We start from the raw sequence: 26,078 nt of genomic DNA on the forward strand, positions 1-26,078 counted from the left end.
AGTTGCACTTGAAGCACTTTGCTGTGAATTGCTTGGCAAGAGAATTTTGGTTCCTCGAAGCTCCAGTCTCGGTCACCAACTTTTGCTAGCTGATTTATCGAAATTTCCTTGACCTTACTTGTTTAATCCAGGTTGTTTATTAGCTTGGCTTCTTTCTGCAGAGGTTTGTGATGATTCTGCATAATTCTTGCGGTATGAATTTCCCCTGTCTTGCGTCATCATCTCAGACTTGAGAGCTAAGCTTCAAGCATCATCCATCGTTGATACCATCTGCACGCCAATCTTGTCCCGAATAGTTGGCTTTAAACCTTCCATATACAGGACAACTTGTTGGCTCTCTGATTCGTTTAGTGCATTACGCTCCGCCAACCTTAAGAATTCTGCCGTGTAATCATGGACGGACCTCGACCCTTGCACACACCTCTGGTACTTCATGAACAAATATTGCTCATAATCTGGAGGAAGAAATCTAGCCCTCAACATTCGCCTCATGCATTCCCAAGTTGGGATGGGCTGCTTCCCTACACGTCCTCGGTTCTCTTGCACACGATCCCACCAAGCAGATGCTCCTCCATTCCATCGGTATGCCACCAGCTTCACACGCTTTTCCTCGGGAACCTCGGTGTATTCGAAGAACCGGTCGACTTCTGAAAGCCAATCCAAGAATTCCTCGATGTTTAAGCATCCGTTGAAAACGGGAATATCGGCCTTCAAACGAAAGTCTCCAGCATCTTGGCGATTTCTTTGATTCCTTCGTTGATGAACAAATCGATCGTATGCAACTCCACTCTCCTCATTTGAATCTTCATAATATTGGATCCTACGGGGAACACGTTGAACAACGGGTGGCTCACGAGGAAAAACTCGCTGTGCTTGACCGCCGTCTACCGCATTCTGGTCAGTACGCAAGTTTAGAGCACCAAGCATGGTACGTAGCTCTTCGAACCTCTGGTCCAGTCTTTGCTCAAACCTCCGCTCGAGAGTCTGCTCCATCCTTTCGATCCTCTGCTCCAGTGCTTGAATCGCGCCCACCTCCTGCTCTTCGACATTAGGGTGGTTGTGAATCGTCTCGTCCACCATAATCAGATTTAGGCAACTCCTGCTCTGATACCAACTGACGCAGCGCGGACCACGGTTTCTCACGCCTAAATCTGAATTTAGATTCAAAGGGAATAGAACAACGCTAAACCCTAATAATATGCTGAAAACAAAGAGTTATGACAAACTCAAAATATCATTCATCAATAGATGTTTCTGAGGTATCCCCTTACAATGAGGTGAATAGCCTATATATAGAGGGAACACACCTCCATTGACTCTAGAATAGGAAACTGACATCTATACTCCTCTAGATTACTTTCCTAAAATGGAACAAGGAAATAATCTGAAACATGAAACTTCAGACTCTTGACTCAAGCTAATATAGGAAACAATATCTAATTAAGAGAAATTGTAGTATAGCAATATTCTCCTCTGGTAGCAGCCAGAGTCTTCTAGAATATGGACTGTCACTTTAGGCGGGACTCCTCGTTAGAAGGTCATCCAGCGCTCATGAGCTGAGAATGAGCCTTTGGGGCTCTAAAAAGGAAGCGATCTGTTGAGCCGAGACCGCCATGAGCTTCAGGCTTCTACGAACAATGCCTCTCGAGCTTGGATTCCGTTGAGTCGGAGGGCTCGCCACCCCACGAGCTGGGCCCGCTAGTCCGGCGTAAACCCACCCATGGGTCTTCGGATGGTTAGCTCAAGAGAGCTCACATAGTGGAGAGCCACCATGATACTATTGAACAATATCTTTTTAAATTTTTATCTTTATTATATTATTTTAGATTTACTTTTAGATTTATCATTTTCGGATATGGTTCGGGTTACGGATCGGGATATGGTTCATAAATTTTTTTATTTTTTAAAAATATATGGGACCCACTCGACCAATCATTGTGTGTCACGTGTCACTGTTATTTACACGTCAGTAATTTCCATTAAAGTTAATAGAGATATTGATGAAATGGGTGAATTGATGTACACTTAATTTGTCAGGGTCCAATTTGATATAACATCAATCTCTCGATGGCAAATTGTTAATTAACAAATGTCACATTAGATTTTTCCGTCAATTATTGGACGACAGTTTGACGGAAGGGCCCGTTTGATGTACACTTAATCTGTCAAAGTTCAAGTTGATGTAAAAAATTTCTTAATATCAGATTTGATGTAATATGCATCTCAATTTACTTTTAAAAAAAATACTTTAGTGCACACCTCACCGCCTTTGAGCATTCTGATTGGACCACATGATACGGGTTTGGTAACCTCAGAATAGGGCGAGGTATTGTAGAATAATCCAAAAAGAAATTCATTCCGGCTCGTCATCAGAGCGAGGTCGATAAGCGAATACGAGCCAATTAAACTAATCAATCAACACATCCATCTCACGCAGCCGTTGGTTGGGCCCTTCCTTTCCTTTCCTTCCATGGAAGTTCTCTTCTCCATTTCTACTTACTTCCCACCTCTTCCTCCTCCTCCTCCTCCTCGTCTTCCTCTATCTAAACCCCGCTTCTCTCAACCGGCCTCCTCAAGGATCTCTCCCATTAGCGCTCTCAGCTTCTCTTCTCTTCAGGTACCCACATCACAACTTGGGCAGTTCCATTCATGTATTAGGCGTTCTTTGAACGAGGCTGAAGGCCCATGGTGTGCCGTCTTGATTGTTTTTGTTGTTCGCTCTCAGGCAGTGTCATGGAGGCTGAGGCTCACAGTCCCTGCACCCTGCATCAGCAGAAATTGCGGTGAAGTGGCGAATAATTTTGGCGTGTACGGAGATTCTTGTCGAGGGTTTTGGTTGCAGAAGATATGCAGGGCCAGTGATGGTTTGCAGTTGGATGATTTCAAGGAACGATTCTCTGTTGCATTTGCCCAATTACTTGTCTGGGTGATGCTGTTCACGTCAGTCTCCTTCGCTATTAGCAGTGCCCCCTCATGTAAGCTTTGCGTGTTCTACTCTTTGGCTGATAATTACACATCCCAGCTAAATGAGCATTAACGTTTCAATTTGAGAGCCGACGCGACCACGATGGGTGTAATAAGGTAGTTATTTTGTGTGTTTCTGTAGCAGGAGCGGTAGTCTGTTGTGCTTGAGTTTGCTTAGCTGGCGAAAGATCTAGGAATAGATAAGAGTGATTCATAACCAACAAGAGTATCGGGCCAGTAGTTTAGTTGAAGATAGTATCCAGTCAAGGTGGAGTCATAAATAGATGATAAAATTCCGTGCCATGCCGGGGACCTTATTTGTCATTACCAAGATGTCTTGGATGCTGCCACGCCTGGAGATTATGGTTTGAATGGGCCTCTTGGTTTTGATTGTGGTTGTGGATATTGTGCAGGGGCACTGAACGAGGAGAATTTACTCTTCCTGGAGGCATGGAGGACGATTGACCGTGCATATATTGATAAGACCTTTAATGGACAGAGCTGGTTCAGGTATAGAGAGAATGCTCTTCGTAATGAACCCATGAACACAAGGGCTGAGACATGTATGTATTTCTTGCTTCGCTACGATTTTTTTTCTTTGATTACTCCTCTTACCTTTATAGATCTAAATGAAGTTAAGATCCGATATAGATTGCTGAGCTGATCACTTAAAACTAGCATGTTCCAATCGGTTCATTTTAAAATCCCACATTTCACGAGGATTGGTCCACTAATATTATTATTCATTTTCGGGGATGGTGGTGATTTACAATAACAAAGTATAAGACGTGAGGACAAAACCAGGAATACAAAAACTTAAGTCATGAAAAATTAGGCTAGTATCCAATTCTTCTGCAGAGAATCTTCTCTTTGATTATTAATATCACATCTAAATTTCAGATACAGCTATAAAGAAGATGGTTGCAACGCTAGATGATCCATTCACTCGTTTTTTGGAGCCTGAAAAGTTTAAGAGTTTGAGGGTATGCAGCTTCACCTCCTTAATATAATGTCTTGAAGTACATGAAGATACTAGTTTTTTTTTTGGATAAATACTGTTTTTTTAACACTAAAATAATATGTCTCCTGAATTTGCTGAAGGCAGTCTGGAACTCAAGGTGCTCTTACCGGTGTAGGGCTGTCAATTGGGTATCCAGGAGGACTCAATAAGTCATCTTCGGGGCTCATGGTAATTTCGGCAGCACCAGGAGGTCCTGCCTATAGAGCTGGAATCTCATCTGGGGATGTTATACTTGCAATTGACAATTCAAGTACAGAGAGTATGGGCATCTATGATGCTGCTGAACGACTGCAGTAAGTCTTTTTACTGGTTTACTGTGTTAATTGTTAATGGTATGCCTCCTGCTTTTCTTCTGTTTCTCTAAATAATTTCACATGCTTTACTAGAGTGTGGGGAAGGAATGTTTGAGCTAAATCTGCTTTTTTCCATCACATTATTTGATCCACTCATGCAATTAAAAATTTCAGAGATCCTTTTCTTTATAGTGGGTATCGTGTTGAGAGGTTTCCACTTAGCATATGTGTGGCTTCTTTGGTTTCATTGCTTCAAAGTAGGGTAATGGGGTGTATTAAGCAATTTCGAAAGCAATGTGTATTTCCTTTAAGTTAATTTTAACTTGATTTTCATCGTAAAATTGGATGCAGATTTTATCCAATAAATTCCTCTGATTGACAAATAGTGCTCTAATTCATGAAAAGGTCTACTTTTTATATTGTTATATAATATAAAAGAAAACTACAGAGGTATCAACTTTTGATTGATATGGCAAAAGAGCTACACTAGTGCAGAAAAAGCATGTGGTCTCAAATGCATCCAATTGATGAATAAGGTTAATTGCCATTATATGTGATGTCTTCATTTTGATTTGCTCCTTGCTCCTGTTTTCTCTATTTAATTAATAACACGAAAATTCATAGGTAATATATAAACAAAATAAAATGAATAACAAAAGGATAAATTCACAGATAGTGATCTCCACCACCTGCACCACCCCATCCCAGTGGAGTCCCATACCAAAATCGTTTGCTAGAGTGGAAATAACCCGCGGACCATTTCATTAGATGCAAACTTCTCAGCCAGTGCTGCTTGGGTGCTTGCAGCACTTAAATGCCCCCTGTAGGTTTGATTAGGTGGTGATGTTGGACTCCATGTAGGGTCACGCCTTCCATTGAGCTGCTGGGCTAGGCTTCCCCTAGTGACGTATATGGTGGATGTATTGCCATTACATGATCAACAGACTAGCTGCTTCCAGTTAGGTTTGTCGGGGTTAGGTGGGTACTTTGGAGAATGTGAGTATACTTTCGAATCATAAAATGTTTAAAATTGGATGCCGGTTCAACAAAGCCAGATTGTCACACCCCAAACCTGGAGTGATTGGCCATGCTATATACCGGGTTAATATATATAGCATGAAACTTGAAAGAAAGAAATTCATACTCATTTGAAACAAACTCATTAAAAATCGCCTCTTGGCTATTTTAATAAATCATACACGTAGATCTTTTATGCAATAACTTTTCCACAAGAAAACCCGAACTAGAGTCCGCAACAACAGTATACAATATTAACAAGAGCCCAGAATACTTGGTACCTACAAGATGTCACTAAGTGTGTAATATACACAATAAGCAGCCTCCTAGGAAGAGGTCACTTTTAAAGCTCAATTCCACGATCATCAAAAGTGTAACTACAACATCCTAGACACGACTTTGACCTGTTTGGTTTCAGAGGTATGTTTTAACTTAACTATAAATTTTTTAAAATTAAATAATAGTCCCACAATATTTTTATTTTCAGAAACATGCCCTAACTCCCCTCTCTCCTCTCCATCACCGCACTATTCATCTTCTTCCTCTCTCTCCATCATTGCACTATTCATCGGAGCTAGATCGAGGTCAATGACTGACATCTTTCGTCAATCGAAGCTAGATCGAGATCAGTGATCGACAAGTTCCTTCAATTCAAGCCCTCTCTGCCTCAAATCACATCAGCAAGGCTTCGATCGAAGCCTTGTTGCTTCGATTAGGCTTTGGTTCGAGGCATTGGAGATGGACACGGACACTAGAGCTTTGATTAAGCTTCGCATCTGAGCGGAGGAGAATCGTCGGGCGGAGAAGTCGTCGGTGGCGGCGCGGATCTCGGAGAAGTGGTAGATGTTGGGGTTTTCCGACAAGAGTTGGTCCTTGAGGCGGGAGAGAGAGGGCTGGGTTGAGAGAGAATCTTTTGAGGAGTAATTGTTCCGACTAAAATTATGACTCGCGAAGTTGATGCTCGTGATAATTGCTTCCCAATGATGAAGATTTCGAATTTCTCGAGGATGACGTTCTCGCCATTCTCGAGAGCTTCGGTTCCATGGGGTCCACTGCCATTTTCATCCTGCACATAGATGTCCCGACAGATGGGTTAGGCGCACGCGATCGTGGGATATGGGGCGTACTATTGGAGTTTTGTCGGAATTTGAGGTTTCCATGGAGAAGGAAAGAGTAGACTGCCGTGGTGGCGGAGGAGATGCAGCGCCGATGAACAGTGCGGTGATGGAGAGGAGAGAGAGGAGCCGGGGCATGTTTCTGAAAATGAAAAAATTGTGGGACTACAATTCAATTTTAAAAAGTTTATAGTTAAGTTAAGTTAAAATCTAACTCTGAAACTAAATAGGGTGGAGTCATCCCTCACTATCTCGTCGTTCTTGACTCGATCCCTTGAGATGAATTTGGGTGGGCTAAGGCCCAGTTTAAGCTAAAATACATACTCTAATCTAACACTCTTGCAAAACAAGAATAATCAAATCATGATATTCAAGACATATAATGGCACTAAGGATATCAAATAACACCATCAACAAGCCTAATACTTTAACGATATAACCAGAGAGGTTAAGCAGGTCTCCACATTTACCAATCTATTCGTATTGATGTATATAAGATATTGAGCCATCAATTAGAATAAGCATGTCTCCAAACTCTTGAAGTGATCCACAGCCACAATAACAAGAACCTTTAAAAACCACCCACACCTTAATATGGTTTGCACTCATAGCTTTGATTCTCGAAATCATCGCACAGCTATATTCCCAACCCTCTTAAGGTTTAGATTCGGCACACGACTCAAGGGCAACTTGTGCCCCATTCCGTTTCTTAACATCCCCACCACATCCATCCATTACCAGTTCAATGAAATGTAATCATATAAGGGAAACCATGAAGGACATAATCATAATGATCAATAACCTTCGATGGCTATCTATTTCCATTGGACAAATCAAGCAACTAGCTAGCATCTCAATCTAAGTATATGCATATATGCTCAACTAACAAAGAACTTATCCAATATCAAGCTTATTAGCTAGAATATGAACCTACCTCTTTTGAATCCCTTTCACTAGCTGAAATGGTCGTGTAGTTTCTTGCCTATGCAAAACTTTAAGTTGGAAATGGAAAATGAAGATATGGATCGAAAAGCTTTAGACTGCCTATTCTAGTTCCTAAGCATATGGAAGCTACAAAAGTAACTATATAATGCTGAACTAACTTTAAATAGCTAAATTTATATGAGTCACAAGACCAAGTGTAAACATCTCACCCAGCTGCTTCTTTTTGTTTTACCCGTATCTTAACCCTCTCCTCTTGTTAATACTTTCTAGCCTCCTAATAATTTGGAATTCTTGAATTATCCACAATTTAAAGCAATTTAGTCCATCTAGAGCTGATTAGAAGATAGGCTTCACTTTGGACCCAAAACACAATCATAAGTGACGCAATGTGGATCACGGTTTCTCAAGCCTAAATCCGAATTTAGACTCGAAGGGAGTATAACACATTTAAACCCTAGCGATATGCAAAAAACAAATAGTTATGGCAAACTCAAAGTATTATTAAGCAATAGGTGTTTCTGAGATAGCCTTAAACAATGAGGTCAATAGCATATATATATATATAGGGCGAAGACATCTCCCTTGACTCTAGAATAGGAAACTGACAACTAAACTCTTCTAGATAACTTTCCTAAAACAAAACAAGGAAACGATCTAGAATAGGAAACTTAAGACTGTTGGCTCAAGTTAATATAGGAAATAATATCTAATGATGAGAAATTATATTATAGCAATATTCAACTTCTCGTAGCAGCTGGAGTTTTATAGAATATGAGCTGTCACTTTGGGCTGATCTTCTCGTCAGTCTCCCTCACTTGTGGAAAACTCGTCATCGAGCTTGTGCTGAACTCAGGATATAATGGATCCTTTGAATCATAGTAAGGAAAAATGTCCGCCGCATTGAATGCATGTGAAATACCTATGGACTCGGGAAGATCTATGACATAAGCATTGTCATTTATCTTTTTCAACTCCTTATATGGACCATACTTCTTCAGCTTTAGCTTGTTATACCTTCCAACTACAAATCTTTCTTTCCTAAGGAACACCATCACCATATCCCCTTCTGAAAAGAGTTGCTCCTTATGATGCTTGTCGGCAGCCTTCTTATACTTCGCATTTCTAGCTTCCAACTTTTGCTGAACTTGTTGCTGCATTGATTGCACCTCTTTCGCCATACTTTCAGTTGCAACGTTACCTTTATAGGTCTATGGTAGCTTGATCAAATCGATAGCATGCCTTGGAACCTTTTGATAAACTATCGAGATTGGAGATCTCCCAGTTACACTATGAACTGCACTATTGTAGGCAAATTTGGCTTGAGCAACAGCGAAGTCCCATTGCTTCAGTTATTTTTTTTTCACCACATGCTACGAACCATATTTGTCAAGGTCCTATTCATCGACTCCGTTTGACCATTTGCCTACGGGTGAATTGTACTACTAAACTTTAATGAGGCATCAAACATTCGCCATAAGGTAAGCCAAAAATGGCTAAGGAATCTGGTGTCTCGATCTAAAACGATGAACTTAGAAACACCGTACAAACGAACCACCTCTTTGAAAAGCAGTTGAGCCATACTTGAAGCATCCATGGTTTTTTGGCATTGTATATAGTGTGTCATCTTCAAGAATCTATTCATGACAACAAAAATGGAATCTATACCCCATTGAGTATGAGGCAATCCCAATATGAAATTCATGGACAAATCCTCCCATATATCTTATGGTGCCGGTAATGGTAGATAGAGACTGGCGTTTCGTGTTTGTCCTTTAGAAGTTCGACACGTATGGAACCTACGCACAAACTTCTCAACATCGCAACGCAATTTTGGCCAATGAAACCTCTCCGAAACATCATCTAAGGTCTTGTCTTGTCCAAAATGTGCAACCAGTCCACTGTGTAATCCCTATTCAATTTCTCTCGGAGGGATGAACGAGGAATGTAAAGTTAGTTACCTTGCATCAGAAATCCCTCCTAGATGTGAAATTCCCTAGCTGCTTGGTGATTTTGTATCTTGGACCAAGCTTTGGTAAAATTCTCATCATCTGCGTACTACTCCTTCAACTCTTCAAACCCAATAAGCTCGCTTCTCAACATTGTTAGCAATGTTGCACCCCTGCTAAACGCATCGGCAACCTTGTTTTGCACCCCCGATTTGTGCACTATTTTAAAAGGGGACTTTTGAAGAACCGTAGTCCACTGCATGTTACTGTTGATTCGCTTCTGACTATTCAAATATTTTACGGTGCGTTTGGCTTAAGAGTTAAATTAATTTTGATTTTGATTGTGGAAAAGAGCAAATGTTGTGCAATGTGTTGAGTTAAAGTTAAAGTTAAAATTTTTGTGATTTTAACCATGAAAACAAACGGGCCATTAATGTTTGGTGATCAAGGAACAAAATGCTTTAAGACGCATAAAATAGCATAGCATGCCTTGTCATAGATAGACCAGCTTTGACAGGCATTATTAAGCTTCTCACTGAAATATGCAATCGGTCATTTCTCTTGTGATAGTATAGCTCCAATGCCAAAACCACTTGCATTGCATTCCACTTCAAATGGTTTCTCAAACCTAGGTAAGGCTAGAACTAGGGTAGAGCATAACTTCTCCTTGATCAATGCAAAACTAACTTATGCTTTTTCTCCCCAATTAAACTTCCCCTTCTTCAAGCAGTTGGTGATTAGGGCCATGATCGTGTTGAAGCCGCGTATGAATCGCCTATAGAATGCAGCTAGGCCATAGAAATTTTTGATTTCTCCAACCGTTTCTGGAGTAGGCCAGTCTCTAATTGCACAGACCTTCTCATCATCAACCCTAATGCCTTCTGACCTTACTATATACCAAAGGAAAAAGTAAGCCCGGTATCATAAAATTGCACTTCTTAAGGTTGATAATCAACTTATTCTTTCGCGGTACAGTTAACACCTCATATAGATGAGGTGGCCATCGGTCGATTTGCTATATATCAAAATATTATCGAAGTAGACAACTATAAACCGGCCAATAAAAGGTTTGAGTACCTAATTCATCTAACGCATAAAGGCACTGAGGGCTTTTGACAACCAAATGGCATTACCAACCACTCCGAAGATCAATCTTGGCGAACACCATTGCTCCGTATAATTGATCCAGCATATAATTAAGTCTTGGAATGGGAAACTTGTATCCCATCATAACCTTGTTGATTGCTTGGCTATCGACACACATACACCAGCTCTCATCTTTCTTCGGTGTCAATAATGCAAGCACGGCATAAGCACTCAAACTCTCCTGAATATGACCTTTTCGTAGCAGCTCCTTTACTTTCTCTTGGAGTATGGCATCCTCGCGAGGACTCATGCGATAATGGGAAAGATTAAGTAAGCTTGCTCCGAGTATCGAGTCGATTTGGTGTTGAATCTCTCTCATTGGAGGCAACCCAACTGGTAACTCTTCAGGGGTGATCTCTTTGAATTCAACAAGTAGGGGGCTTCACTTCCTCTGGTACCTCCACGGTTCGCTTTTCTAATGGTAAATCCTTCACAATCAACACATGCAATTCCTGACTTTAAAATCAACCTCAATCTCCCTCTCTAACTGAGTCTATCAAAAACGCTTTACCCTCCACTTTCGGGACAACTTTGGGTTTAGGTTTTTCTGACAAGGGCATTAAGGTGTAGCGCACCCCTTCGTTTATGAACTGATACACATTCTCTTTGTCGAGGTGCTTTGCATTGATGTCATACTGCGAAGGTGTCCCAAACAATTGGTGGCAAGCTTCCATATTCACAACATCGCAACATACGTCATCTCAATATTTGCCAATGGAGAAAGGAATCTTGTATCGTTCAATCATTCGGATATCACCCACTGACTTTATCCAGCCAATCGAATAAGAATTTCGGTGTTTCTCAACTGGTAATCCTAGCTTCTCGATCACACCTCTTCCTATGATATTCTCTTGACTTTCGCTATCAATAATTAAGTTGAAAGTACGAGATTGAATGTGGCAATTCGTACGAAATAACTTATTTTGCTGGGTTTCATCTTCTTACTTAGGTGTGAGCATCAACTTCCGAAGGATATATGTTTGCGCATAGTCATCATCACCGTGTATTCTTCCTCTTCCTCTTCCTCAAGATCGCAAAATATATCTTCAACATCTTCCTCCTGCTCCACCAAAGCAATGGCCTTTCGCGGAAGATAATCACTCGATCGATGGTCCCGGCTATTTGCACTTGAAGCACTTTGTCGTGAATTGCTTGCCAAGAGAGTTTTGGTTCATTATAGCTCCAGTCTCTATCACCAGCTTCTAGCTAGTTGATTTATCGGAAATTCCTTGGTCTTGCTTGTTTGATCCGGGCTGTTGAATTTGGCTTCTTTTTGCAGAGGTTTGTGATGATTCTTCATAACTCCTGCGATATTGATTACCCTTTTCTTGCATGTCATCTTAGCCTTCAAAGCCATGCTTCGGGCATCATCTACCGTTGCTACCGACTACACTTCAATCTTGTCCCAGATAGTTGGTTTTAAACCTTCCATATACCTGGCACCTTGTTGGCTCTCTGATTTGTTTAATGCATTACGCTCCGTCAACCTCAAGAATTCGGTTGTGTAATCATGCACGGACCTCTGTCCTTGCACACATCTCTGGTATTTCATGAACAAATATTGCTCATAATATGGAGGAAGAAATTTAGCCCTCGACAATCGCCTCATGCGTTCCCAAATTTGGATGGTTGCTTCCCTACACATTCTCAGTTTTCTTGCACACGACCCCACCAAGCAAATGCTCTTCCCTTCAATCGGTATGCCACCAACTTCATGCGCTTCTCCTTGGGAACCTTGATGTATTCGAAGAACCAGTCGACTTCAGAAAGCCAATCCAAGAATTCCTCGATGTTCAAGCATCCGTTGAAAACGGGAATGTCGACCTTCAAATGATCAGTATCCTGGCGATTTGTCTGATTCCCTCATTGATGAGCAAATCAATTGTATGCAACTCCACTCTCCTCATATGAATCTTCATAATATCGGATCCTACCTGGAGCACGTTAAACAACGGGTGGCTCACAAGGAAGTATTCGCTGTGCCTGATCGCCGTCTCTCGCATTCTGATCAGCGCGCAAGTCTAGAGTGCCAAGCATGGTACGTAGAGCTCCTCGAACCTCCCGTTTAATCTTTACTCCAACCTCTGTTCGAGAGTCCGTTTCATCCTTTCGATCTTCTGCTTCAGTACTTGAATTGCTTCCACCTCCTGCTCTTTGGCATTAGGGTGGTTGTGAATCGCTTCGTTTGCCATGATTAAATTTAGGCAAAACCTGCTCTGATACCAACTGGCGCAGCGTGGATTACAGTTTCTCAAGTCTAAATCTGAATTTAGACTCGAAGGGAATAAAACACGTTTAAACTGTTGCGATATGCTAAAAACAAAAAGTTATGGCAAACTCAAAATATTATTAAGCAATAGATATTTCTGAGATAGCCCCATACATACAATGAGGTCATACATACATATATATATATGGGGTGAAGACACCCCCCTTGACCCTATAATAGGAAATTGACAACTAAACTCTTAGATGACTTTCCTAAAACGGAACAAGGAAACAATTTGGAATAGGAAACGTAAGACTCTTGGCTCAAGCTAACATAGAAAATAATATCTAATTATGAAAAACTATATTATAGCAATATTCAACTTCTCGTAGTAGCTGGAGTTTTCTAGAATATGGACTGTCACTTGGGGCTAGACTCCTTGTCAGTCAGCATATAAATCATAAGCCCAACCCAAATATTACCATATGTGCTTCTAAATGGATCTTGTCATGGCCCAATTATAGGTCCAATCCAATAAGAACATGGATCAACAGATTAAAACATCAATCGGGCCAAAATCAAACACATCAAGTTGAAGGCTTGGCCCCTTTGGCCCAACGTAAAATCACCATGCAAACTGTAGCATTCATCCAATTCAAAGACAGATCATGAGATTCTAGACCCGGAATAACTATGTGGCATACAACTCTATAATCATTCCTCTAGCCTAAGCTTATAAGTTTCAAAATAAGGTTTGTGCCATTACACAAATAAGATGGACAGATGGCAAATTGAGGAAAAACTACTCTAAGGAAGCAGCAAGAGTACATGACTTAAAACCATCAACCCCCCCCCCCCCCCCCCCCCCCCCCCCCCCCCCCCAAAAAAAAAAAACCCCAACTTCTTTTTTTCCCATTCAATATTTGCTGTTGGGTCATATTTGAGGAGCTGTTTGGTCATATTTGAGGATAAGCACGGTCAACATGGCATTATTTCTATTAGAAATTGTATACCTTTTTCCCCACTATAAGTATACTTGTATGCTTCCCAACTTGGGAACAGAGAGCTTGAATCTCAGGGAATCGTTAAACATTTGGTATTATTGATTAATTTAGGGGTACATAAGTAGGGACACAGTCATGTATGTCAGCATAGTTGTTCCATATTGGTTTTGTCACCTTTGCTTTCCTTTCAGTTGTAGGAGTATATGATCCCCATGTTTCTCTTGCAGTGCTATCATATTCTTATAGTTATGGCAGTGAAAAAGATTAATATTGGCCTATGGTATTGTATCCAAGTGAGGGTGGATCATATTGTCCTACTGTTGTACCTGAGCCTTCAAGAAGCTGATTTATCCTCCAAAAGGATGTCTCGCTAAGATCATGCTACAATTCATATATCATAAAAGCTGCTGGATGTCACTATACTTACAACTTAATCTGTAGCGAGTGTTGGGAGCATTTTGGTGCTTACTTTCGGGAGGCACAAATGGTCTTTTGTTTAATATGCTGCCTCTGGTGACACATGGTAATGCTGCAATACTTACAACGTTTTCTCTTTGTGAAAGTAAAATTTTTAATTGCTGCAATACTCCTCTATTTTGTTATGGAAATTTACTGAAATATTGTTTGCATCCACACCAACTTCTGCATATCTAAGTCTCCTGATGTGTCACTGCTGTTCTTTTATATGTGACTTTCATTGCTTAAGTAATATGGCATTACTGAATGCTTGGAACTGCAGGGGTCTGGAGGGAAGCGTGGTTGAGTTAACCATTCAAAGTGGAACTGAAACAAAACACCTAGCATTGAAGTAAGCCTGATATTAATCAATAATTTAGTAATTGGGTAGTTCTGCTTACCTAAGCGTCAATTTTCTTCACCGGTACAAGCTAAAAGCCTTTGATGAATATGTTAGAATATTGTTTTGGATTGTAGTTTGAGCTTTCATTTTGATTATTTGACTGTATTATGTGGGTTTTGTATAACAAAGTACTGCTCCCCAGGCGAGAGAAAGTATCGCTTAATCCAGTCAAGTCAAGGCTATGTGAGATACCAAGCTCAGGAAGGGATTCTCCCAGGATCGGTTATATCAAATTAACATCATTCAACCAAAATGCTTCTGGTAAGCAAGCTTAGGTCAGTTCATGAAATCTTATTGGATCATCTACAAAATTAAATAATTTTTGTTTTTACTAGCTCAGCTGCAATCTGAATCAACATATTATTACCTAGACTGTGTCGAGAACCAACATGGGATTATTAGGGGGAGTGGAATTTGGGGGTTGACTATCAGGTGGGAAGTGCATTTTTATTGCATTCGATAATAAACGTTAGAAGGTAATAAATATACATTGATTTTATATCAATAATGTGTAAGTTTAGAGTTGTGTGGGACTTCGTTTTGACAGGCTAAAGCTCTCTAAATTTCTTATTTTCCATACATGTTAATTTTAATGGGTTTTTTATATTTATTGAGTCTACAAAGAGTTGCCAAAACTTTGGCGCACAAGAAAAATGTGATATATTAATAAATTCAAGTAATATTTCAATCCATGGACATATTAAACTGACCCTCTTCATCAATTAGGTGAATTTGATTATGTTTTACATACTTGATGTGTAATTCAGTAATAGCCATCAACTTGTCCATATTTTATACATATTGCAAGCATCTTGAAAGTTTCCTGGAAATGGAAGAATTCTCTCGACAAGTTAAGAGATTTTCTTTGATATATTTGAAGATTTTAAGAATAATTTAGTCATTCATACCCAAAAGATTCTCTAAATAGAAGGTTTGACATGCTGCAGTAAATGATTTTCTTTCCCTTGCCCAAGGTCCACCTGGACCTGCCTCTACCTCACTCACCGATGACAATTCCTCTCTTCAGTGGATTTATACATTGTGTATGTGCAAGCTATACATTATAAATAGAATGAAATAGCAAACCCTGTAAGGATGGTTGGCATAAATATTTTAAATTATATCAGAGCTATATTTATATGTAACTGCGGTATATATATATATATATATATATATATAATCTAGTGGAAGAAAAACTCGAGCACTATGAGGTTTGCTATGGTATTTATGAGTCAGGACATAATTAAAGAATCTTTAGATCCCATTGGTCTTGAGACGTATCAGCAGCTGCTGCTCTTTTCTTCTCACCTGTATCTATAGAGAGATTCATTCTTCTATAGAAGTGTTGGCAAAATTGAAACTAGGTCAAATAATTGCTTCCAAACAGAGATCCTCATTGAGGGTCTTATCTACAGTTTCAAGATCGGGCAGACCCTTATCTTTCTTCTAAAATGGCCAGAATATTAAGGGGACGCCAGATATGTTGATTCTGGCGTTATTCTGCTTGCTAAATTTTGGTGGAATGCCCAGTCTTTTACTTTCAACAGCAGAGAATTACTATTCAAAGTCTACCTGAGACAAAATTAGGAGAAGGGGGATTTGCTGCTACCGAGTTGCCAGTGCACTATAATTCAATGCTATAAAGATGAAATCATCTTTATCTTGTTAGGATCTCAGCAAACTCTGATGATTTTAATCAGTGAAGGTCTAGCAAAATTAGCTTTCACGGGATTAATTGCTCTGATATCTTCAAATTTAGTAGCACAAGGGCGAAACAGTAATGAGTGAAAGGTGCTGATCAACAGCGAACATCTTTGACATGCACCGTATCCATATGCTTAATACTGACCAAAACAGGAAATCCCTAGAGAGCCCTTCTTACCGATAACACATAAAAATGAATAATGGCAGCAAATTATGTTTAATTCTGAATTTTTGGGTATCTTTGGTGAAACTTAATATGATGGCTGCATGTATAAACTTAATATGTTTTATCACTTTTGATTTTCATTCTCTCCCCCCTTCTCCCCCTCTCTCCCTCTCCTCTCTTGCACACTGTGGAATATCTAGCTGGTATATATTTCAAGCGAGGGTAACCATTGTGTGCTCTGGAATCTAATATTATTTGTAGGTGCTGTAAGAGAAGCTATTGAAACTCTAAGGAGTAATAATGTGAATGCCTTTATCTTGGACCTGCGAGATAATAGGTAACTGATTTTATGGATATAATTCCAACACGGTTATTGCTCTGTCATCTTTGTGATGATTCTATTGTCGGTGCAGTGGTGGCCTTTTTCCTGAAGGAGTTGAAATTGCTAAATTGTGGTGAGCATCCTGCTCATTATTGTAGTTGATCAACAATTTGGCATTTGCTTTGGACTAATTTATCTGTTGAGTGGACCTTAAAAAGTTCTATTTGGGGTGGTCGATCTGTCATTTTACATCTTGAAAATTATTCTTCTTCAAGTCTTGATGATCATCATCTGTCATTCAGGCTGGACAAAGGGGTGATAGTGTATATATGTGATAGTCGTGGTGTCCGAGACATATATGACACAGATGGAAGCAGTGCTATGGCATCTTCAGAACCATTGGCTGTGCTGGTACAATTTCGGCTTTTCTTTTCTAAATTCTCTTTGTGTTGTCTCTCCTTTTCTGATTTCTAGATTCTGTTGGTATCATTTGATTTTGGCAATAGCAATCGAACTTATGGGCTATGGCATTATCTGGGAACTGCTTTCAGGTGAACAAGGGTACTGCTAGTGCAAGTGAAATATTAGCAGGAGCATTGAAAGACAACAAACGGGCAATTGTATTTGGGGAACCGACATATGGAAAAGGGTACATTATCTTTCTCGTAATACTCTTCTTCGTCCATGCTTAAAAGATTGTTATAGTTACATGTCAATAAGATGGGTGTCTTTGGATTTTACAGCAAAATTCAGTCAGTTTTCCAGTTATCTGATGGCTCTGGATTAGTCGTTACAGTTGCTCGTTACGAAACACCTGCTCATACTGATATTGATAAGGTTGGCCGTCTTCACTCACCACACCCTTTTGGATCTCTCTCCCTTGCAAATATTAATACAGAAGTGTTCGATCCTGTGCAGGTTGGTGTGATTCCTGACCAGCCCCTACCAACGTCTTTTCCTAAGGACGAGGAAGGATTTTGTGGCTGCCTCCAAGACCCAGCCGCAGCTTGCTATGTTAACAGAGCCCAGCTATTCACGAGATGATGACTTTCAAAGTTCAAGCCAATCCCCGGGCGACATTCTTTTATGAAGATTCCTTCTTACATATTTTTTCTCAAGCATTGTCTATGGCTAGAACTATTATTTGGGAGTTAGCCTGTATGCCAGATGCAGATGCGATAAGTGCAGTATGTTTGATTCATGTATCTGTCATTGATTGAGTACCCAACTACGGGAAATCTTAAGCAATCCTACCTCTTAATTACGTATGTACATAGTAGAAACCCCGAATAATTGGACAGCATAACCTAGCATGAATTACATCAGAACCTCGAGAAAGAAATACGTAAAAAAAAAAAAACAGCAACAGTGGAAGCAGCTAGCTCATGACCAACATTAAGGCACTGCACCAGCGACATTTGCTCCTTTCCTTACATTTGATGCATAGCCAATGTGATGTGCCTATATAATTATAACATCCAAATATCCCTCCTATCGAGTGCACAGAAGCCCAAGCAACCTCCGATGATCAATTTAATCCCCGGTCCAGTAACACTGTCCATGCCCGGTGGGGTAAGCCATACTTGCGTTTAGTATCTGTATTGGATCTGCATAATGTTAATCATTTATATATATGCAATAAAAATGAGGGACATCGTAGCAAAATTGGCAATAAAGTATTTCAGATTAGTCTAATCAGCATTATTATTCGGAATTTTTAGTTACTATCGAAATTTTTTTAATTACTATTGATGCGATTCCCGCCAAGAATGACGAGACCCAACAATTACAGGAATCCAAGATCATTCCACAATCAGATTTGATTGACAAACCCTCGACCCGTAGTTTACAACATAAACAAGAACCTTGGTATAATTGACCTCAACCCGTTGTTTATTGCGAAACAAGAACCTCGGTATATAGGAAGACGCCACAAACGATGATGAAAAGCCGTTTGATAAGTCGATGAAGATGCCACAAACGGTGGTAGAAAGCCGTTTGATAAGTCGATGATGAACGCCATGGAAATTTCCGATAAGTTCGAATTAGTTCTTCAAGAACCAAAGAGAATACTCTCACAATTTTCTGAATGTTCTTTTTTTTAAAAAAAATTCACTAAGATGAATATATATAACTTGAATCATGTTAATGGATCTTTGTTGATCACGTGGTTCATGTCCAATGGGCCTCCAAAAATTTACTTAAGCCCAAACCTCTTGAATCAGGCCGTTGAGTTCATCTTGAAACTTCTTTGCTCGTGCTCGCGTAATCGATCCAATTGAAACTTGAACTAGATCCCTTGATGTCATGCTACGATTTGTATCATTCCCCTCATTTTGAAAAGGATTTACCCACAAATCATCACCTACATCAAAAGGAAGCAAATCAGCAACATTAAAAGTAGCACTTACATTGTATTCACCAAGTAAGTCTAGTTTGTAAGCATTGTCATTGATGCGCTCTAGGACTTGGAAATGACCATCCCCTCTCGGAAGTAATTTGGAACGTCTTTGCGCCGGAAATCTCTCTTTCCTCATATGCAACCAAACCCAATCTCCAGGTTTGAAAATCAGCTTATGACGCCCCTTGTTGGCGTGTTTTGCATACTGCTTCGTTCTTCGCTCAATATTGAGTCTTGCTTTCTCATGAATTTGCTTGACAAATTCAGCTTTCTTTTTGTCATCTAAATTAACATGCTCAGTTAAAGGTAAAGGAGATAAATCCAATGGAGTTAAAGGATTAAACCCATAAACAATTTCAAATGGTGAAAATTTAGTAGCGGAATGAACAGATCTGTTATAAGCAAACTCAACATGTGGTAAACACTTTTCCTATGTTTTGATGTTTTTTTTAATGATTGCCCTCAATAAAGTAGACAAAGACATATTTACTACTTCAGTTTGACCATCAGTTTATGGGTGACAAGTAGTAGAAAATAATAGCTTAGTACCTAACTTACACCACAAGGTCATCCAAAATTAGCTCAAGAGCTTAGCATTCCTATCCGAAACAATTGTTCTAGGCATGCCATGTAATCTTACAATTTCCCTAAAGAACAAATCAGCAATATGCGAAGCATCATCAGTTTTGTGACATGGAATAAAGTGCGTCATCTTAGAAAATCTATCAACAACAACAAAAATTGAATCTCTTCCACGTTTAGTTCTAGGTAATCCTAACACAAAGTCCATTGAAATATCAATCCAAGGCTCACTAGGAATAGATAAATGAGTATACAAACCATTACGCTGCACTTTGGATTTAGCTTGCCTACATGTGATGCATCTACCACAAATTCTCTCAACATCTCTTTTCATATGTGGCCAATAGAAGTGTTCTTGCAAAATAGCAAATGTCTTTGCAACTCCAAAATGTCCCATTAATCCCTCACTATGATATTCCTGCACTAATAACTCCATCAAGGAATAATTAAGCACACATAACTTATCTCTTGAAATAGGAACCCATCATGCCTAAAGAACTTATCACAAGGGGTTTTCTCACAATCTCGATATTCCTCACAAAATTCATGATCATCAGCATATAAATTTTTAATATGCTCAAAACCAAGCAATTTTGTATCAAGTGTAGAGAGTAATGCACACCTGCGAGAAAGTGCATCGGCGACCACATTCTCCTTACCTTGCTTATACCGAATGACGTATAGAAACGTTTCAAAGAACTCCACCCATTGGACATGTCTTTTGTTTAGCTTGTGTTGGCCCTTCAAGTGTTTCAAGGACTCATGATCGGTGTGAATCACAAATTCCTTAAGCCATAAGTAGTGCTGCCACATCTCTAAAGCTCGAACCAATGCATACAACTCTTTATCATAAGTTGGATAGTTTAAGGCGGCCCTGCTTAGTTTTTCGCTGAAGTAAGCAATTGGTTGTCCTTCCTGCATGAGAACTGCACCTATACCAACACCCGAAGCATCACATTCAATCTAAAAAATTTTAGAAAAGTTAGGTAAAGATAATAAAGTAGCGTCGGTCAGCTTCTCTTTGATTAGCTGAAACGCCTTCTCTTGTTCTTCTCCCCATCTAAATCCAACGTTTTTCTTGATCACTTCAGTAAGTGGTGCTGCTATGCTACTAAAGTCCTTCACGAACCACCGGTAAAAACTAGCAAGTCCATGAAAACTACTAACATTACTTATACTTGTGGGACTGGGCCACTCTTGGATTGCACGTACCTTCTCTTCATCAACTTGTATACCTTGTGCACTAACAACAAATCCCAAAAATACAAGCTTATCAGTGCAAAAAGTATACTTCTTCAAATTAGCAAATGACTTTTCTTTCCTAAGCACATCTAAAACAGATTTCAAATGTACCTTATGATCATCTAAGTTTTTGTTGTAAATGAGTATATCATCAAAGTAGACAACAACAAATCTACCTATAAATGCACGCAAAACATGATTCATAAGTCTCATAAAAATGCTTGCAGCTTTAGTCAAACCAAAAGGCATAACTAACCATTCATACTAATCGTATTTTGTTTTAAAGGTAGTTTTTCATTCATCTCCTTCTTTTATTCTAATCTGATGATAACCACTCTTTAAATCAATTTTAGAAAATACATAAGAGCCATGTAGCTCATCTAACATATCATCTAAGCGAGGAATATGATGACGATACTTTACCGTTATGTTGTTGATTGCTCGGCAATCAACGCACATTCTCCACGTCCCATCCTTCTTAGATACAAGTATAACCGGAACGGCGCATGGGCTCATGCTCTCCTTCACGTACTCTTTCTCCAACAACTCACTTACCTGTCGTTGAAGCTCCTTTGTCTCCTCAGAATTGCTCCTATAGGCTAGTCGGTTTGGAATTGTCGCACCGGGAACAAAATCAATTTAATGTTCAATCCCTCGGATTGGAGGTAACCCATGTGGTGTTTCCTCGGGAAAGACATCCTCATACTCCTGTAAAATAGAAACAACAGAACTAGGCAGAACGATGTCAAGTTCGTTAGTGTTGAAAAATGCCTCTTTGTACAAAAGTACAATAATCGGCTGATTTGAAAACATTGCTCGCTTAATTGTACTCATTTTTGCATAGAAATTCTTTTGTTTTCTCTCTGATTTTCTCTTAATGGCCGAATTTTTATTTTCTTTTTCTCTCTCATTTTCTCGGCCTCTCTTTGATTCTCACTCCTTTTCTTCTATTCACTTTCTTTCTTTTGATCACTCTCTTTTTGCAATCTCACTTGATCCTCATATACTTACTGCGGTGTCAATGGTACAAGAGTGATAAATCGTTGATTAAGTACAAATGAATATTTGTTCGTAAAGTCGTCATGCTTCACATGTCTATCAAACTACCATGGATGCCCTAGCAACAAGTGTCATGCTTGCATCGGTACTGTACGGACCCGAATGTGGACTCTCGTCGGGGCTTGCATGCGTGCTTTTGGATCGCGCGGCTTGGGAGTGTCCACTTTCCCGTGGGGACGCGTGACAGACACGCGTGAGAGAAGGAGTCGCCACCTATCATTTTACGACCCATAGGTCGAGGGCGGATAAGTTACCCGGGTCTAGGGGTATGGAACACCTAGTTTATTGTTAAGGCATTGATCTATGCGGAACCGAAAATCCGTGTTCAGGAGCTCATGTTACGTGCGGGCCTATATCCCGCACGCTTTCGGTACTCTGGTTTTCTAAGCTTGCATGTTTTATTATTTACCGCTTGAATTAAGTTGCACTCGGCTCACACGTTTTGACACCGGAGATTCGATGAACCAAATGATGTCGGTTGAGAAGCCGAGAGAGAAGTAAACCCCGTATGTCGGGGAGTTGGTTCACAATCTTGCGTTACAGTTCATCGAACCATGGAGGTTAAATCCCTACGTGAACCAGAACCGCAGATTCTTGGATTTGCTTTCCTTTGGGCAAGCATTAAACCGATTCGATTAATTCAACTCTCGGACCGTTCGCTTACCGACTGGAATTCTTACAGAGTGAATGTACAAAATAAAAGTCCTTACAATGCTCTCGAAAACAATAAATACAAATTACAAATGGCCGAATTCCAGTCGACTCGCGTTCGGTTATTAATCCACTCTAACTCACCGTGAGTTTAGGGAAAAGACCGAAGAACTGAAATTCAATGCACGCTCTCACTGAATAGGGTGTTGGACCCTGTGAGTGTTGATTAGGGCGTTGGACCCTATCATTCGGCCGAGGGATCAGGCTCGACCCGCTTGGCAAACAAGTGCGAAAAGATAACAATCAACAGGTAAATAACAGACAATGTGTTTGTATTCACCGAATGTACGTGGATTAACAAGTTTATTAATCCAAGTGTGTTTTTGCAAGCAAATGACATATGCTAAGCAAACAACGCGTGCCAATGTTTTAGCATTCGGCTTTGGTTTGAGAACCTGACATATCGGGTGTCCGTAGTCAAGTTTCGTGTGTGTGGATTGTTTTTACTGTGATTCGGTGTTGTGAGACTGAATTACTGCTGAATTAACCCAACTCGTGTTTTGACTCTAGATTTGGAACCTAGAGTTCCACCTAACTATTTTCTAGCATTTGGTTAAGTCGAATGAAATGATTAGTCAGGTAATTGTAATTTTGATACAGAATACCCAATTGACATCTTAAACGATACTAAGATAACGCCAAATCACAAAATGATGTTCTTGCCCTTGATTTGAAAATTTGTTTTTCAGAAAAGGAGAACAACACAATACGGATTTGAAAGTATGAGGGTTTTGAAAATGGCATTAACACCGTTTTGTAATTCGTCAACATGAGTTACAAATTAATGTCCAATTCGTGCAAAGTTGTTTAAATTGAATGAATTAACCGTGTGAACGTCTCGATTAACCCGTTCGTGGAATTAATGCTTAAGGTTATGCCGAATGCATTAATTATGAAAACGATTCGTGATTCGGCGACCAAGACGATTCCATAAGGATCGAGGATAATTTGGTCCAATGACCTAAACTACCCTCGTAACCGAATGGACCTGAATGAGTCATCGATACCCGAATCCATGCATGCTTTGTTTTGAAAAGACATTTTCATGCAATATTGCGATGATAATGTAAATTGCAAATTACACGAAAGCCGAGAACAAACTCAAAACGGGAAGAGGAAGCCTCATGCAACCCGTACGAGTCTAAGAGGCTCTCGGTTACTTCTCCTTGGAGATAGCCGAGAGGTCTCATGGCCCGAATGGGGTTCCACGAGGTTTCCCCGTCTCGTTTCGAATCATTTCTCTCATGCTTAAACGACAAACATGATAAATGACACGATTAAACGAAAGTCGGTATTGTCATGATTTGAATAACGCATTCGAACATGCAAACATGCACAAACAAGTTATTTAAGGAATCGATAAAACAACACCGACTTCATGCATGTAAGAAAACACGAGAAAACTCGGGAATCGAACTTGGATCGGGCTAAGAAGGCCGTTCTTAACCCGAGAAAAGCAAGCCAAGTCTCGGTTACTTCTTCTTGAGGCAAACCCGAGAGCTCTTTTACTTATTTCGGGTCGGGAAGGTCTTCCGAGGGTCGATCCAAATGTTTTCTGACATGCTAACATGTTATATGATGACGAGCTTGCATAATACAACATGAAAGTGTATAAAAATTAAGTCTTGCAAGTTAAACATGCATAAAACGCCATATTACTCCATAGCCATGCAAATAACGTAAAAGGTTCTAACTTTTCTAAGTCGAGAATGTTATACCTTGCCTCGGGATACAAGGAAAGAGTCGTGGAAGTGTTCGAGAGTCGGGTGACTCGGTTGAACGCTTGGAAGAGTGCTCGGGTGCAAGGGCATGAACGTTCGGGGAGCTAGGCGCGTGCACTGTGCGCGCGGGGCGCCCGGCTGTGCGCGGGCACGCGGCTGTGCTCGCGGGAGAGTGCAGCTATGGGTGTACTGTTCACCCGAGAGCACGTCCTTCACCCGGAATGATGGAATTGACCTGAAATCATGAGCAAATGACTTCAAAAAAAAAAAATCTAAGTTCATAAATGAACTCCTTGGGTCCAAAACATGTGGTCCATGGAGTTTGAGAATTTTTGAACTTAAGTCGGGATGATGAACATCGACTTCCGACTTAATAACTCAAAGCTTTCTTTGGATTTTCTCTCTTGGTTTTGAAGTGTTGAAGCTTGTTGGTTTTGGCTGTGGAGTTGAGAGCTTTTCTTGAGGGAGAAAGCTTGGAGAGAGTGTGCAAGAGGAGAAGTGATTAAGTTAATCACTTTGGGCAATTTATAGGCAAAACTAATGACACAATTAGCAAAAGTAAGTACTCTTAACCCCCGTGCTTAGCAAATTTCGGCCACTTAATGAGGATGAGGGTGAATGTGAGCCAAGTATCCTTCATGTGGAAGAGCCAAAAGCATTGATGAGCATTGATGAAGGCTTGAGTGTTGTCTTCAAACTTCTTGGATATTTTCATGCAAGAGTGCAAGTTGGCTTCTTGCATTGAAGAAGAAGAAGAAGCTTCTAGAGTAAAAGGGTGACTCATCTTGGGCAACCCGTGGGTCCCACGACCGAAGAGGAGAAACTGGGAAAAAGCTCGAGTCTCGATTGATCGCGCATTCGAAGCTTGTGGTTCGAACTGAATGTTGAATTATCGATATACGCGAGGGAATGGATTTAATGAGTCCGAGATTGGCATTTTTCGTGAGAAATTGCCAAATGTCTGTATTGTCAACACCCCATTTTGGTCCACCAGCTCCAACAGAAGACTTCCGATCAAAGCTTAGGTCACTATTCACGATCGGGAAATCGGAGGCGAACATGCTGGCACAAAGTCATGAATTACATGAGAGAAGCAGGGTCCACTAGAAAAGCACAGGAGGGCAATCGGAAGAGTAAACAGACGATAAGCCCTGTCAGCACCCCATTTTGGCCCACCAGCTTCCCACATGAGGATTCCCGACTGAAGCCCGGGACACTATTCATCGCCCGGTATTCAGGGTCCAATATGCGGGCACGGAGTCATAAACGATGGGAGAAAAGCTAGTCCACTGAGAAAGACGGAAGAGAGCGGTCGGAAGAACGAACGAACAAGGAATCCCCGAAACGACGGGGCTGGCACTGTGGCACTATTCATCATCGAGTCACCGAAGCACCGAAAGGTGCCCAATATGGGACTCCAAAAATCCCTCTCAGTGCCAAAGTGACCAACGACACGTCCGGACGCATTTCCGGGGCAAGCCACATGAGCCGGGACACCCTGATCTCTCACGGACGCCTTTTCTGACAAAGCTCCCGGGGCCCGCTCCACTGACAAGCAGACGGCCCCCCCAAAACAGGTCTACAGGCACCCAGGGACCACCAAGGTTGAGGAGCAAGCTTCAGATGACCTTCCGGAACTCGACTCGGTTTC

General features: G+C 40.5%; 1 protein-coding gene across 1 annotated transcript; it reads left to right on the forward strand.

Moving 5' to 3' along the window:
- Positions 1-2,403: 2,403 nt before the first annotated feature.
- Positions 2,404-17,979, forward strand: LOC116208020 (carboxyl-terminal-processing peptidase 2, chloroplastic). The gene is made up of 13 exons (XM_031541192.1): positions 2,404-2,617; positions 2,726-2,975; positions 3,378-3,527; positions 3,865-3,947; positions 4,070-4,278; positions 14,400-14,468; positions 14,662-14,780; positions 16,651-16,726; positions 16,803-16,844; positions 17,014-17,122; positions 17,263-17,360; positions 17,455-17,548; positions 17,630-17,979. The coding sequence occupies exons 1-13, from the start codon at positions 2,471-2,473 to the stop codon at positions 17,753-17,755; spliced, it is 1,572 nt and encodes a 523-aa protein (XP_031397052.1). The 5' UTR covers positions 2,404-2,470; the 3' UTR covers positions 17,756-17,979.
- Positions 17,980-26,078: the final 8,099 nt, after the last annotated feature.

This window comes from Punica granatum, chromosome 5 (assembly GCF_007655135.1).
Source record: "Punica granatum isolate Tunisia-2019 chromosome 5, ASM765513v2, whole genome shotgun sequence".
NCBI classification, from domain to species: Eukaryota; Viridiplantae; Streptophyta; class Magnoliopsida; order Myrtales; family Lythraceae; genus Punica; species Punica granatum.

Bases quoted from the DNA above. Each gene is read 5' to 3' on its own strand.
- LOC116208020 (XM_031541192.1), top strand. From the start codon at position 2,471: ATGGAAGTTCTCTTCTCCATTTCTACTTACTTCCCACCTCTTCCTCCT. The intron at 3,528-3,864 runs GTATGTATTTCT...TCTAAATTTCAG, and splicing joins GAACACAAGGGCTGAGACAT to ATACAGCTATAAAGAAGATG. The intron at 3,948-4,069 runs GTATGCAGCTTC...TGCTGAAGGCAG, and splicing joins AAAAGTTTAAGAGTTTGAGG to TCTGGAACTCAAGGTGCTCT.